We start from the raw sequence: 16,764 nt of genomic DNA, 5'->3' as shown, positions 1-16,764 counted from the left end.
GGTTCTTTATGCCTACTTTTTGTTTTTTCCATGTACACGAGAAGTCTTAAGGGATGTATGTAACTTATGCTTTCTTTAAACATTTAATTCTAGGTTATTCTCAGTATTTTTTTTTTTTCTTTTTAACTATTTAAAACAAACTCCAACCATTCTCTAAATATATTTTGTCAGTCAGTCTGGAATTGACAGCAGCTGAAGGATACAATCAAGGAAGGATAAGATTTGCTGTAAAACAGGGAAATGATATTGTTGAAAGTTTGCCATTAACTATTCCGGGGAAGCACGGTGGATTTTCACAGATCACCTATTAGCAGTTTCTCTATTTTAATTATATTTTTTGTTATCAGCTGCCATTGAGTTGATTCCAACTCAGAGTGACCCCATATGTTACCAAGAAGTGCTCCACAGGGTTTTCTTGGATGTAATCTTTAGCGAAGCAGATTACCAGACATTTTCTTCCACCTTCAAATCACCAAACTTTCAGTTAGCAGCCAATCACAGATAGCTTAAGCCTTTGGAGATCAGCATTTAACATTACAGTAGATTTGGTTACTACCTTGTCTAATGCCACTGTTTATTTTGGTTCCCTCTGCTTGGGGAACACTTTTACCCTCATCCCTCTTTACAACCTCCCCCCTACACCCCCCTCCCTTTGAATCCTTCTCATCATTTAGGCTTTACCTTCTAGAGGAAACTTCCGTAGACCACTGCAGCCAATATTTTACCTCTCCTGAATTCCCATACCACTGTAACACTTACCTGGCACTTATCATTCACCAAGTATTAACTTAGTGCCGGCTATATACCAAGCACTCTGTTCTACACGCTGGCGATACAGCAGTGAAAAAAAAAACAAAAACAAAATTCCCGCTCTCATGGAACAAACATTCTTGTGGGGCTAAAGCAGTGAGGGAGATATAAACAAGAGATATGCATGAAGTGGTCATAATCACTGTGAAGGTATGTAAAGCAGGGTTCGGACAGCAAGTTTGTTAGTGGAGTTGGCTCTGCTAGATAGGGTAGTCAGGGAAGAGCTATCTGACCAGGCAACGCTTGTGTAATGACCCAAAAAACGTAAGAAAGCAAGTCCTGTGACTCTCTGGGAGGAAGTGTCCCATGCAAAAGGAGCAGTAAGTATATGCTCTTACTGGGAGCACGCTTGGTGTACTTGAGAGGGTTAGAAGTTGGGCTTTGAAGAGTAGCTGTGGACATGAACCATCCAGACCAAGTTCAGTCTTAGGATTCTGCACTTTCATCTGAGTAAGATGGTAAGCTATGAAAGAGTTCTGAGCAGAGAAGTGGCATAGTCTGTCACAGTTCTAAAGATCGCTTTAACTGCTGAATGGAAGTAGACTGTAGGGAAGTAAAAGGGGAAGTAGAAAGACCTGTTAGAATGTCATGGCAACTGCCCAGTCATGAGTTGATGATGCCTTATGGCTCCTCTTGTATTATTAGTTGCTTTATGCTGCCATGTGCCTTTTCATACGGATCTCACAACTCCTTGAGGGCAGGGAGTTTATACTTACAATTTATGGACTATGCATATGCCCTTCTAATAGGTGCTCTTGGTAAGTACCTGTTATGTAGGTGGTTAACAGCAGTACTAAATCTGCATTATTCTGGCGACAGCACGGCCTCCTTGAAAGTCTTGCTCTTTCCCCTTTACATTTACTTAAAATTCTCTGAGCCTTAGTTTCAACATCTGTATTAAGGCTTGTAACTTGGGCCTAACAGGGTTGCTAAGGAGTCCCTGGGTGGTACAAGGAGTTAAGCGGTCAGCTACTAACCGAACAAAAGGTTGGTAGTTTGAATCCACCCGTGGGCGCCTCAGTAGAAAGGTCCTGATGATCTGCTTCTGAAAGGTCACAGCCATGAAAACCCTATGTGGCACAGTTCCCTGAAACACATGGGGTTACCATGACTACCGGTAAGGAGCTGGCCAAGGATTAAAGGAAAATGCCTAGCACTTTTTTCTCGCCACTGCTTATCTTGGGTGATACCTGCCTCACCCCAATTTAACCTCTCGCTTCAATGCAAAACACAAATGCTGCCTTGTCTATAAAATGCCTATTAAATTTTAAAAGTTGTACATAACTGACTGGATTCCGGGTAGCCAAAGCACGCTTTCAAAAATTTTCTGGCTTTGTTATAGGAACTTTGCTTCCACACCATTTTAAGTGTTATCTAAAAATAACTCATCAGCCATTCCACCTTGGTTTTTACATCATTGCATCTCAGTGATTTTAACTGTATTCCGAAATGCAGAGTAAATGTTCGGGAAAGTTTTGATGGCGGGTCCTCCAGATCTGGGGTTTATCTTCTGATCAGTAAGTTGGCAGCTTTTGGGACATTGCAAAGACCAGGCTTGCTGTAGCTACCAGGCTGAATTCTAACGCCAGAGGCAACCCAGTCCACCTTCACCAGAAGGGCGAGACAGGTACTGTGATTATCACATCTCATTTACATCAAGTAGGGGGACAGGGACTCCCATGGTTTCTGCATCCGGGTCTAACATTCTGCCCCTTTCAATTTCAGGCAGCGTTACCAACGTGAAGTCGCCCCTGGCGTGGGCGTCCATGGAGCCGAAGGTACCCACGGTTGCACCTGCGGGGACTGAAGAGGCCAGGAACCCACGGAGCACCGATCTCAGGATGAGAACGCTCGACCCGATCGGCGGTCGCCGCGCCCAGGCCTTTAGCGAGTGGAAAAGCGTGGGGGGGCCCACCCGAGTTCACCTCGTCCCGCGCGGGGAGTGGAGGGAGCATGCGCGAGAGTAAGGGCCCCCCCCACCACCACCCCCCCGTCCCGCCCCGCGCCCTGAAGTTTCCGGGGTTAGAGGTACGGTGGGGCAAAGCCCCGGGGTCGACGAGGGGGCGGGGGCGGGCTGCGCTCCTGCGCCTGCGCGCGGGGACACATAGGCGGAAGTGGCGCTCGGGCCGGAGATGCGAGCACCTACGGAGGAGGCGGCAGCGGCGGTGCCAGGTGCAGGAGTAGGAGCTGAGGAGGTGATGGCGACGGACCTGGGGAGGGGGAGACTCCCCGTCTGGCTGAGGCGCCACCCGGGCTGGGGTCACTCTTGCAGGTGACCCACCGGTTGTGGGGTGGGCGTGTACTTGGGGCCCTTCCCGGTGTTTGGGAGCCAGGCCCGCCTTCCGCCAGAGAACCTTGAACCTGCCCTTCTTCCTCGGCCTGAACAGGCCTGAGGGGAGCGGATGTGGTCGGCGTGGAAGGCGCGGGCGGTGTCATTTTATATATGGAAACCTGCCGGTAGAGTGTCCCGGAGGAGTATCTGCCCATCCTCGCCCGGCTGTCTCTCCTCTGCCGAGCGCTCCCTCAGGCCCCCAAGCCTCGGACTCGGAGGGATGAGCGCCACCTCCGGCGGCATCTTTTAGGCAGTGCCCCGGGCCCTGAAGAACTGTCAGTCGCCTGAAGTGCCCGAGACTGTATTTTCACTTAAGAATTACTTCCGGGTTTGTGTTAAATAAGGGCACTCAGCTGGGCTGTGCTTCTCTGTCCATTTGACTTATTTTTAAATTTATGTCACAAATATCCGTTAGAGTTCTGTAAACCCAAAATCAAACCCATTGTCATCAAGTCGATTCCGACTCTAGCGACTCTATAGGACAGAGTAGAACGGCCCCATAGGGCTTCGAAAGCTGTAATCTTTAGGGAAGCAGACTGCCATCTCCGTCTCCCTGGACCTTTTGGTTAGCAGCCCAGCTCTTAAGCACTACGCCACCAGGACTCCTTAGAGGTTCTGTAGATACCTCCAGTTCATTTCAGGTGAATCTTCATCTCCCATCTTTTTATTTTTCTTTTAAAAGAATATTGAAAGTAGAAGACATAGTGAGTAATGTGCTAAAAGTTTTTTTTTTTTTTTGGTGTTGTGCAAATAAAAGTTCTTTTAGGGTAGGATTTCAGACATCTAGAATTGTTTTCTAATTAAACATCTTTGTAAGTGAATTGGGATAGTGTGGAACTTGGAAGAAAGAATACTTAAAAATAATTTTTCTTTGTTGTTGTTAGGTGCCTTTGAGTCAGTTCCAACTCATAGGGACCCTATGTATAACAAGGGAGGGTTGCCAGTCCTGTGCCATCCTCACAATCATTGTTATGCTTGAGCCCATTGTTGGAGCCACTATGTCAGTCCACCTCAGTGAGAGTCTTCCTCTTTTTCACTGACCGTCTGCTTTACCAAACATGATGTCCTTCAGGGAGTGGTTCCTTCTGAGACTGTGCCTTCCGCACTTCTAAGGAGCGTTCTGGTTATACTTCTTCCAAGACAGATTTTTCTGGCAGTCCATGGTATATTCAATATTCTTCCCCAACACCATAATTCAAAGGCACCAATTCTTCTTTGGTCTTCTTTATTCATTGTACAACTTTTGCATGCATATGAAGCAATTAAAAATACCATGGCTTGGGTCAGTTCCACCTTAATCCTCGAAGTGACATCTTTGTTTTTTAACACTTTAAAGTCTCTTGCAGCAGATTTGCCCCGTGTAATATGACGTTTGATTTCTTGACTGCTGCTTCCGTGGGCGTTGATTGTGGATCCAAGTAAAATGAAATACTTGACAACTTCAATCTTTTCCGCCTTTATCATGATATTGCTTATTGGTCCAGTTGTGAGGATTTTTGTTTTCTTTATGTTGGGGTGTACTCCATACTGAAGTGTATAGTCTTTGATCTTCATGAGTAAGTGCTTCAAAGCCTCTTCTCTTTCACCAAGCAAGGTTGTGTCATCTGCATATTGTAGGTTCTTAATTTAGACAGTGTTATTTGTACATAATTTCTTAAGATATATGTTAAATCCTAATTTGGGTTTTCATTTTAAATAAGGCATAACTTCAAAAATTAGCACAAACTTTTTGTAATGAAGTGTGTACAGAGAAGCAAGGCAGAATCTCACTTTTCTCTATGCTGTAATCATTCCCCAAAGGTCATAATTAATAACCAAAGTCCAGTTAACCAAAATATAATGGCAAGATTCTTCTGTTTTTAACAATGAGTGTGACAAAATATAGAATTAATTTTGTTTTTCAGTTTACTCACAGTGTAATGACATATTTTCTTCATATTGTACCTTTGGGTAATGGGGGACTTTTGTCCTTAAGGTTGGAAATGACTAGATTAAGAAATTAACTGAAATCATTTTTACGTCAGCAGGTCATTGTAAATCAGCATCATCACGAGTTCTTTATAATGTTTACGTGCTCACAATGTGCTGGAAATGCTACCTTTGATTTTCTTTTAGAAGTTACCTGTACCTTTGAGGAACAAAGTTAAATCTTTGTGTTGACTTTAGGAAAAGGCATCAGGCAAATAATCTGCATGTTTGGAGCCCAGGTTAAGAGCTGGCTGCTAACCAAAAAGGCTGGCAGTTGGAATCCACCACCTGGTCCTTGGAAACCCTATGGGGCAGTTCTGTTCTGTTCTGTAGGGTTATTATGAGTCGGAATCTACTCGAAGGCAACAGATTTTGGTGTGAGTAGTGTTTTTGGTAATATTTTAAGGGTTATGGTGAACTTTTAAAGCAAAAAGAGAAAAATGTTGATCACTGAATTTGAAAACTATATGCTTGATTTTTTTTTCCCCTGCAATAACAACACTTCCGGTCCAGTTTCTTTTAGATGATAGTTAATATCAGTGATTACTGTTTGTAGTGGAAGGGATATGGCAAACATTATGGATCACGGTTATTGGGTATCAGAGGTTGCAGTGTCTTCCTGTCATCAGTCACATGGTCTGACCAGTGATAGGAAAAACATATGTTCTGATTAGTAAAATAATTCTAAATGCAAAGCTCTTAAGGGCAGATTTTGTGGTGCCTCCCCACCTATAACCCATCACCACCAAGTTGATGCTGACTCATACTGACCCTATAGGACAGAATAGAACTGCCCTATAGAGTTTCCGAGGCTGAAATCTTGATGGAAGCAGACTGCCACATCTTTGTCCCAAGGAGTGGCTGGTAGGTTTGAACTGCCGATCTTTTGGTTAGCAGAAGTGTGCTTTAACTGCTGCACCACAAGGGCTCCTGCTGGTGCCTCAAGTAAGCAAAAAAAGAATTTATTTCCATGTTTATTTCAGATGGCTTGTGGGGAATTTCAGTAGAGATGTCAGTATTGGGGCAGAGATGTCCTAAAGGTGATTGTGCTGGAGGACCTTAAGTCTGCTTGTCTGGCGTAACATTTCCAGCAGGTGTGTGAGAAGTGGCATAATGCTGGGAAAGAGCAAAATAATGTTGATTAAATGATGTTTAACCTCTTGAACTTTTGTCCTGTGCTAGAACGTAATGGGAAGATGACATCATCTCTTCCTTTAAGGAATTCATAAGTTTGTAGGAGAAGCACACATGAAAACAAAAAAGTGATACCATGATGATTTAGGTAGTAGAAACAATGTGTGTAGAGTCCATAGGTGGTGCAGCTGGTTAGTGCGTTTGGCTGCTAACCAAAGGATTGGAGGTTCCAGTCCACTCAGGCACTTTAGAAGAAAGGCCTGGCAATCTACTTCTGAAGACTCAGCCATTGGAAACCCTATTGAGCATGGTTCTGCTCTGACACACGTGGGATCGCCATGGGTCGGAATCGACTTGACAGCTACTAGTTGTATAATATGCTACAAGAGTCTAGGGGATCAACCAGTTTTTAACTTACAGGGTGTTAAGCAGGGGTACAGCATGGTCAGAATTCTTGTTGAACCACGTGAAAGCTGGGTCAGAAAGGGGAGAAGAGGTGATAGGCAGCTGAGTCTAGTAATCTAGGCAAGAGAAAATGGCTGCTTGATGGTAGGGCTAGAAACATCGTAGACTGGACAGAGAATCAGCAGGAATCTCGGCAAAATATAGAACGTAAAGGAAAGGAAAGAGCCCGAGAGCGCTTGGTGATAGACTTTCAGCTTTTGTGTCTGAGTTTAAAAGTAGATACTGTTAAATGAAATTGGAGTATAGGAAGAAGAGTAGGTTTGTTATTATGGGAAAATAATGAGTTCAGCTTTGGACATTTTTAATATAAGGTGCCAGGAGATCCCATGACTGGAGGTATAGACCTGGGACTCAGAAATCTGGTTGGAAATCCAAATCTATATTCACAAACTCAAAGCCGTTAAACAATTTATCCAAGGCTCCTCAGCTAATAGGTGGCAAAGCCAGGTCTTGAGCACAGATCTGTCAGAATTCCAAAGCATGGGAAAAGCACCATGCTAAACTGCTTTGCCGTAATATTAGCTATGTGTTTATTGAGTCATCACAATATGCCAGGCATTGTGCTAAGTCACAAACATTACCTTATTTGGAAAAGGTAGTTTTAGAGAAGAGTTACCTGCTAGAGAAATTTTTTGGTACCAATAAAAGTCGAAAAGAGATATTTTCTAGAACTTTTGTTTATATATGTAAAGATATTATCATTATTTATATTCTTCTCCCAACCTCTGTTTTCTGTAAGATTTACAGTTTTCCCTGCCAAGTTTGCACCAGTGCCACAGTACCTTTGAAAAATCATATCCAGGCAGAGGGTGACTGGTTAGAGGCTGAGGCTTGAGGACGTTCAGAGGAAGGACCCATTGATTTGGTTCATATGAGTACTAGGTGCAGAGTTTATGCTAGATTTGAGACACGCCTTTCAAGTTCTGTGTTCTCCAAGTGGTAGAATTAGGGAGGGTGGCATAAAAGAGGACACATTAAAGCTGATCTTCAAAATCTGATGTAGAAAAAGAAGACATCAGGCTGAAAGAACACCATGAGCAAGAGGCAAGGGTGTTTGAAGCTCCTGGTGTACTTGAGGAATGCAGTAGTAGGCTGTTGTGGCTGGTGTAGCGCTTGACTGAAAGAAGTGGAGGGAGAGGAAGGTTAAAGACCTTTGTGGGGCCATATTTATTTGAATGCTACTGTATATCCAGAAACCCTGGTGGTCTAGTGGTTAAGAGCTATAGCTGCTAACCAAAAAGTTGGCAGTTCAGATCCACCAGGCGCTCCTTGGAAACTACGCGGGCAGTTCTCTGTCCTATAGGGTCATTATGAGTCAGAATCGACTTGACGGCAGTGGGTTTGGTTTTTGGTTTGATTTATTCTATATCCATCCCTACACATCTGGATAATAGCTGCTAAGGTTTTTTCTAAATTGAAACACAGGTTTTATTAAATGGTGGTGGTGGTTGTTGCCAGTTGTCTTCGAATCAGCTCTGGTTCATGGCGACCTTATGTATGACAGAGTGAGGTGTTGTGTGGTTTGTGCCATCTTCGTGATCGTTGGTCTCTTTGGGTTCATCGTACATCTGGTGTGTCAGTCTACCTCACTGAGAGTTTCTCTAGTTTTTGCTGAGTTTAAGGGGCATGATTTAATGCGTGGGAGTCCCTGGGTGGTACAGATGGTTAAGAGCTTGACTGCTAGCCAAAAGGCTGGAGGTTGGAACCCACTCAGGCGCCTTGGAAGACAAGCCTACCGATCTGCTTCTGAAAGGTCACAGCCTTGAAAACCCTGTGGAGCACACTTCTACTCTGTGGCAACTAACAACAGCAGTAACTTCCTGTGTGTAGGTTATAAACAAAACTGAATTTCAAGAGTACTCTATGAGATGACTATACTCAGAGGTGAGAATGATCAAAACAGTGTGTGATAAATAAGAAGAATGTATGAAAGAAGAAATAGGCAAAGGGAAAAAAGTGAAATTACGTATTTTTTGTTTAGAAAAAACAGGTACCCTGTAAAACTGTGTGTGTGTATATGTATTTTTTTCTTTTTTTTTAGATGCCTGAATATTGTTTGTTAAAAGTTGTCTTCAGAATCTTGACCCCAAATTTGAATTACTGAAGAGGGCCTAGTTAATCTCTGTCAGTCAGCAAATTTGAAGCGATCATGAGGAGGTTGACTCTAATTCTTATCATTTAAACCATCATATGACAGTTTCTTTTAAAAAGATTTCCAGAGAAGACCTCACAGTCAAAACCATCCTTGTCTATCTTCAGCCCTTAGCTAGAGCCCAAATTTTGGTCCCACTGGAATTGTGACAGAGAATCATTCTTTCCTAGGAAAATAATTTTTTCTTCAGAGGTGTGTTCTCTTTGTCATAATTCTTCAGTCTTTCTTCAGCCTTTACGTGGATTTCTTTTTTTAGGTTTATATAAATCCAAAGAAAAATTGATAATCATCTATGGTGCCATCATAATTTTTTTTTTTCACAGACTGACAAAGAATGATAGGGTTTTTTCTGGCTTTTTGTAATCCCAAAGATTTTTTTAAATTAAAATGATTTTTCCCAAAGAAGGCTTTTTCTTTAATCTGAGATGCTAATTACTAAAACATATTAATATATAAAGAGCATCAATTGTTCTTTTCGTTACAGCAATTAAAGATCGACTTTAATGTTGAGGACAGTATGCACAAATTATTGTGGGCTTTAAAAGTTATATAATTACTGCATATAATAAACATAAAGACATTACTTTGAAATACTAGGTTAGCTTTTGGTCTGTTGCTGTAGAAATTAATACAGTATATATTTAATTTAGTGATTTATTAGTGTTTATCAGGTAAACAAATTGTTTAGAGAGTAGCCATATTGTTTTTGTTGGAGTGAAAGCTTGAATATATTAATACCCAGCGAGAATGAAACTTATCTGTGGAATTTTAAATTGTGATTTGGAATGATATTTGGAGCATAGTTTTTTACTCTGTGATCTGAATGTTTTGCTTTAATTTCATATTTTCTTCTCTAGGACGTGAGTCAGCAAGCAAAAGAAAGACTGAACAAAACAGGAAATCCACAAAGATAACCTTGGAAGCGCTGGATGCAGCAAAATAAGAACAATGGATCTCAAGTTCAACAACTCCAGGAAATATATTTCTATCACCGTCCCTTCAAAAACCCAAGCAATGTCACCACACATCAAGTCAATAGATGACATCGTGGTCCTTGGCATCAATCTCAGCAGATTTAACAAACTTACTCAGTTTTTCATTTGTGTTGCTGGGGTTTTTGTATTTTACCTGATTTATGGATATTTACAGGTAAAAAAAAAAAAAAACTCCCTCATTTTTGTAATACGGTAATTATAACAATTGAGGTCACCATGGGCCAGATTTTAAGCACTTAATTGATAGCTCCGCCCAAGATACTTTATAGGGTTCAGTTTATAAATGACTTTTTTTAGTACAGTAGAAAAAAAAACCCACCCACTGCCATCGTGTCGATTCCGACTCATGGTGACCGTACAGGACAGAGTAGAACTGCCCCATAGAGTTTCCAAGGAGCACCTGGCAGATTCGCACTGGCGACCTCTTGGTTAGTAGCTGTAGTACTTAACCACTATGCCACCAGCTTTTCAAGGAGTAGAAGAAGCTTCTTAAAAGTTAGTTTACTGAAAACAGGAACCAAAATTTCAGTTAAGTATTTTTATTTTAAGTGTACATGGGGGCAGGGAGGGAGCAGAGACTTTATTTTGAAAAGTTAGAATTATGAAAATAAGAATCTTAATACATTTAACAAAACATGGGTCATATTGAAACCATGTATTTTTAAAAGAAATTTAAAAGTGATTTAAGTATTGATAAGTATTTTAGGAGTATTTTATAACATAATTTTCTACTAAAGTTGAATAACAGCATAAAAGGCAAATTCCAGTTCACAGTTGATTTTTGGAGCTCAGTAATTAAAAGCTCATTTTTGCAAAAATAATCAGGCTATTTTATATTTTTCCAAGGGTGTGTCTTTAATCCAGTTATATTCACAAATTCTTCTTTTTTTTTTTTTTTAAACACACATACTGTGTTATTTTTCCTGTTGGTTTTCTCTTCTAATCTAACTTTGCCAGACCTTACTTTAATTTTTGCATGTGCAAGACATTTTTTAAATTGCAATAATTCGTCTTGCATTTGCATGGCATTATGCCTTTGACTAGCAGCTGAGCCCTGATTTTGGCAGACGGGCTACGTGAGTGAAGACCCACCCTAGGGTAAACTGGAATGATTGAATGGGGCTCATTTTATTAATGATCAGTTCATTAATAATTATTTTCAGCCCTTACCAACTTTACTTTTAATAAAACTTCTTAACGCAAGAGAACCTTTGTACTTCAAGAAAAGGAAAGTAGTGTATTTCATTAAAACATAGATTCTATTTCAGGTATTCTTTAGTATTAATAAGTTAGAGTTATCTTAGAAATTGCACTTTTTAATTTACAGGGATTAAATATAAAATATAAATAAAAATGAAGGTAGGATTGTGACTATTTCTTAGCTTGCAAGAATTATGCAAAGCATTAGTGTAAAGCCAATAAAAGCAGGAATTAAAAAATCTTTGTAATAATTGATTTCCCCACTAGAAGATGATATAAAATTTGAGATATCACAATAAATAACAAAAAATAATTTGTCAAATAAAAGTTGAAATTTCTCAAGAAACATTTTATTTTCCTTAAAAAAAAAAAAAAAAAAAAAACAGCTTGGGACCAAAGTATAATTTAAAAGAAAAACCAAAACCAAACCCATTGCCATTGAGCCAATTCCAACTTGGGGCTAGAAATTTACCCTACAAATTTCACTAAAATGTTTTTTTTTTTTTTTCTATTTGATTAATGACAAGAGATTTTAATTCCTAATTGGTTTATGCATAGTTTCTTTTAAAATTGTATGTTATTGGTAATTATTTTTGTGTAACATTACCACTTTCACGTGAAAACTTGACATTCCAGTACATAAAATTACATATGAAAATAGTTAAAAGAAAATAGCTTTTTTAATAAATTAGTTTTATATACCAAAAAACACTCATCACTGTCGAGTCAGTTTCGACAGTGGTTAAGAGCTATGGTGAGCTGCAGCTGCTAATGAAAAGTCAACAGTTTGAATCTACCACCCTCTCCTTGGAAACCCTGTGGGGCAAGTCTGCTCTGTCCTGTGGGGTCACTGTGAGTCGCTATGAGACAAGTTCTGTATAGTGGGATGTTTATCTGAATGCCAAAATGCTAGAACTGCAGTAAAACCTGGGAAAGTCAGACTTGTCTAAGGTGAAAACCTGTCGGGAAAGGAAAACTAAAATATTTTCCACTAATAGTGGTAGAAAATACTGCACCCTGTCAAAGGCAGAAAACTGGAGAGGCCCAGAAAAACAAGGCAGCCCCATCCAGCTCTGAATTGCATTTTTCATCCTAAATACTTTGCAGAGTTACTTGAACATAAAATTTAACAATTTGGAGAATTATATAGCACCTCAAATGTACAAAATCTAGTTCATGGTCTATATAGAGGCTATGTTTTTCCTTGAAAAGAAATTTATCCAAAAATACCATCTTTGAAAATTTTTTTAAAGACTACAGTTGTAATATGTGTAGGTAAGACAAGTTTAGTGAAAAGTTTGAATTCCAGTTCCAGTTGCCATTAAATTGATTGCTACTCATGGCTACCCTATGTGTGTCAGAGTATCACTGTGCTCTATAGGGTTTTAATGGATGACTTATTGGAAGTAGATTGCCAAGGAGCCTCTGGGTGGACTTGAACCTCCAACCTTTCAGTTAGCAACAGAGCACATTAACTGTTCACACCACCCAGGGACAAATTTACAATTTAGTCAGATAACTTCATTAGACTAGCTTTTAAAGACTAAGAATGACTTACCGTTAACTATTGACGTAAATGTTAATTCATGATACATAAAATGTTTAACCAAGTTAACCATTACTTTTACAAGGTGATGTGTTCATATAAATCAGTGGCATAGAATTTTGAAAAATAGCTTCAGTTATCAATTTGATGTCGTCATGCTGTTTCTATAGAACACCAGGCCTCAGATGATAGACTCCTAATGAAATATGTTTTTTTATATAGTAAATGAGTTCTTGAACTAGCTACATTTCTCATTGGTTTGGACAGCTCTTTGAAGTTTGGTCTTTTGAAAAAAGTATAGAATAGTGTTGTTTCATAGTTACCCCTGCCCCTTTTATTTTTCTGCTTTTCTGATTTTTTATGCCTGGGTATCAAAGGTCACAGCCTTGAAAACCCTATGATGGCACAGTTCTTCTCTGCACACATGGGGTTGCCATGAGTCAGAATCGACTCAACAACAACAGCAACATCGAGTGTCAGGTCTTTGGAGAAGGGTTCTACCTTCTGTGCTTTCTCTCTCTGAAGCAGGGTGCTTTGTTTTTGTGTTTGGGTAGGGGTTTGGTGTCTCTTCTAAACTGGGTTTATAGGAATTTATTGTTGTGGGAAATTGGCCTTCCCCTTGAACTTGAACAGTATTCATGTATCTTTTGACAGGAATTAATATTTTCAGTGGAGGGTTTCAAGTCCTATGGCTGGTACCTTACATTAGTGCAGTTTGGGTTTTACTCCACATTTGGCCTAATAGAACTTCAGCTTATTCAGGACAAAAGGAGAAGGTATGTGGTTTGTATTTATTTTTTGATAATTAAATTCACTAGTAGCAGTTTTTTTTTTTTTTAATTAGTGTTTTGGCTTACAGAGTCCATTATGCATATGATTTACATTTCACATTATCAAAACATACTTAATACCCAGGAATTTTTATTAGCAGGGTAACCTTTAAAAATATTAAGTATTGTATTTTGTTTATTTATGCCCTGAAAAAAGTGAGGCCTCTCTTTAAGTGTAATGTTGCCAAAGTGTAAAAAACATAATTTAGGCTCAATTTGTAAGGTATATCTTCTTGAAACAGATGAAAATATTTCAATGTATGTATCTTGTTATTATAAACTACACCAAAATATGTGGAATTATTGAAAGATTAACAATGCTACTAACATTAAAGTAGCAAAATGAGATATCAGTACTTGTTTTTACAGTTGTTTTCAAAATGTCTAGTTATATGTTTTATTTCATAGGATATATTCTAGCTAACATCGTCATGTTTGTGATGCCCAGTAGCTAAGATTGAAATATTAGGGGAACCCATTTAATAGTATATCTTTTCTTCAAAACCAGAAGCGCTTATTAATTGATGCCTTTTAAATTAAGAACATCTAGATTTACGGAATATCGCTAAATATTTTTAATGGAACATAGAATAATATGCAATAAAAAACAGTCTCTGGTTATAAATGGAAGGTGGTTAGGTATTTAAATATAAAATATTCTGGGAAATGTAAGAAGCGTGGTTATTCTGTCATATCCCACTGTAGTATGTAAATATTTCACGTATGTATTAAGCAGTTTAAATGTAATAAAAAAAAAAAAAAGATACTAAGCTATAAATACCCAGGTCCTGTCTTCATTGATAGAAATGTTTAAACTTTCAATGAAAATAAACTTTTTTCACAGCTTTCTTTTTTTTTTTTTTTTAACATAAAATGGTTTCCGTGTTTCTCTGAAGATAATTATGAAATTTTAAATATTTCAATCTGTAATACCAGAGTTTCTTCATGGATCTGATTTTCCCTCCCAGCCTCTCTGTATTGCCAATAACGTATTATAGCAGCAGCAGTAGGAATGTTTGAATCTGAGGTTATCTTCGTGATTTTCACGCTCTGGAACTCTGCAGGATTAAGTCATAGGTGATAGAATAGGAAGTAATTAAATATATCCGCCAAGACTAATATGTAAGGAATCGTGAAGACTCATTGCAAACTATAGGGCCTCTGATTACTGGTAGCCCTAAGCTAAGTGTCTGTGAGTAGCCAGTCTGTGGGAAAAACAATTGTGATAGTACCACGGACGTTATCAATTTCACTTTGGCTTATATAAACCTAGAAAAAGAATTTCATGTAAAGATAGAGGAAAGGCTGGAGAATTATGCCAGTTAAACCCTTGAACAAACCTACAAAGTGAAAAGCGATACAGAGATAATGCATCTACTGTTAAATTTCAGCAAGAAACACCTCCCCTGTCTGCTGCCTGGATGGGATGGGAATAGGCCCAAGCCTTGTTTAGCTCAGCTTTTAGGCCACGTGCCCATACACATTTAAAAATAAAATTGCTTGTGTTTGGTTTAAACATAAGTGAAGACTAATAATAAATATAATTATGAATCGAAACTTTTTTATTTCAAGGCACATTAAAAACCTTTTTTAAAAAAGTCTTTAAAGTATGTTACACATGGAATCTCCATGAGTCAGAATCAACTTGACAGCAACTAACAGCAGCAAGTAGTGAAAATTGTCCCAATCACATCTCCTTTGTGCATTTATTTGGTAAAGTGGCACTGCTCCTTGGACTTCTATTTAGCTAGACCCTTTGTGTAGTTTTTCTTTCTTCTTACATTCGTATGAATGTTATTTCGTGATACGTAACTTGTTGTTTAACCAAGTTAACCAAATGTGGCAACATGGGATAAAGAACATTTTAAGCACGTTGTAGACTGTAATACCCCAGATAGAATGCTTGTTGTTTTTTACCTAAGATTACCTTGGAACTTTATTATTACTTTAAGTTTTTAATAAAAATCTTTCACGTTGCTTTCAAAGGGGATTTTCCCTCCATTTCTAAAGATGCAAGCAATTGGAGTATTATGTAAAATAGAAATAAGAATCCTACAAAGGAGACAGTGGAATCTAACCTCTTCATTTTACCACTGAGAAAACAAAGACCTAGAATAGTGCTGGGACTTTCATGAGCTCCTATAGCAAGTTGCTTTCAGAGTTGGAACCTTTTGAATTGAGGGCTCCTGAGTTTTAGGCTGGTTTTCTTTCTGTAAGCAGTTGCCGTCTAGTCGACTCTGACTCATGGCAATCCCATGTGTGTCAGAGTAGAACTGTGCTCCATAGGGTTTTCAATGGCTGATTTTTTGGTGGCAGATTGCCAGGCATTTCTTCTGAGGCACCTCTGCATGGACTTGAACCTCCGACCTTCAGTTAGCAACCGAGTGCATTAATCTAATGATCATTCCGTATTTGCCATCATTATTTGCTATTTATCCATCATGACCTGGGGAAGTAGTGCAGTCTTCCTTCACCTGCAGTACACCACTGAGGATTAACCCCACGGAGAGCATTCACGTGCGTTAGTATACACGAAGCATACAGGCATTCCAACTGTTTTAAGTTGGATTTTAAGTGTAGACTACTGTATTAAACTGAAAAAAACCAAACCCAGTGCCGTCAAGTCAATTCCGACTCATAGCAACCCTACAGGAAAGAGTAGAACTGCCCCATAGAGCTTCCAGGGAGCGCCTGGCGGATTCGAACTGCCGACCCTTTGGTTAGCAGCTGTAGCACTTAACCACTACGCCACCAGGGTTTCCGACTACTGTATTAGTTAGAAAAGGCCTCAGAATTTAAATACAAATGTAAATAATGCGTTCTAATTTTATTCTTCCTGTAAATTACTTGGAAACCCTGGTCGCATAGTGGTTAAGTGCTACAGCTGCTAACTAAAAGGTCGGCAGTTCGAGTCCGCCAGGCGCTCCTTGGAAACTCTATGGGGCAGTTCTGTTCTGCCCTGTAGGGTCGCTATGAGTCAGAATCGACTCGATGGCAGCGGGTTTGGTTTTTGGTAAATTATTTTACCTCCCATCTGGCCCTATAAAAGATAGGAAGGAATTTGGTTGTCTTGATTTAAACACGAACACAGATCGCAAAATGAAAATTAGATCTAAGTGTACAGCATGTTCAGACTCTGTGAACAGTGCTTCGTTGTGTTAGTCACACCAGTGTTCAAGGTTATTATCATAGATCACTAAATTTCCGGTCAGGGTGAGCACATGATCACAGTTAGGGCTCCACATCCCGACGGTGCCAAAGGAAGAATCTTTAGGAGGTCCAGACAGAACCAGGCTAGGAGACTCGGAATCATGAGAAGAGTCAGATTCCTC

At 39.5% G+C, this 16,764-nt stretch overlaps 1 protein-coding gene across 6 annotated transcripts in view; it reads left to right on the top strand.

The window, feature by feature from the left end:
- Positions 1–2,800: 2,800 nt before the first annotated feature.
- SLC35B3 (solute carrier family 35 member B3) overlaps positions 2,801–16,764 on the top strand; it is a 30,964-nt gene continuing 17,000 nt past the window's right edge. Inside the window, exons 1-4 of one of the 6 annotated variants that reach the window (XM_049883330.1) lie at positions 2,872–3,005; positions 5,309–5,487; positions 9,719–10,010; positions 13,257–13,378. In XM_049883330.1, coding sequence (XP_049739287.1) covers positions 9,810–10,010; positions 13,257–13,378 — 323 coding nt within the window. In that variant the 5' untranslated portion in view covers positions 2,872–3,005; positions 5,309–5,487; positions 9,719–9,809. Of the gene's footprint in view, positions 2,839–2,870; positions 3,784–5,308; positions 5,488–9,718; positions 10,011–13,256; positions 13,379–16,764 lie in introns of those variants that run through there. The other 5 variants (XM_049883336.1, XM_049883345.1, XM_049883311.1 and 2 more) reach the window with 5 other exon arrangements.

Source organism: Elephas maximus, chromosome 1 (assembly GCF_024166365.1).
Source record: "Elephas maximus indicus isolate mEleMax1 chromosome 1, mEleMax1 primary haplotype, whole genome shotgun sequence".
Lineage (NCBI taxonomy): Eukaryota > Metazoa > Chordata > Mammalia > Proboscidea > Elephantidae > Elephas > Elephas maximus.
The sequence above is the reverse complement of the archived record's forward strand: the minus strand, read 5'-3'. Positions and strand labels throughout refer to the sequence as shown.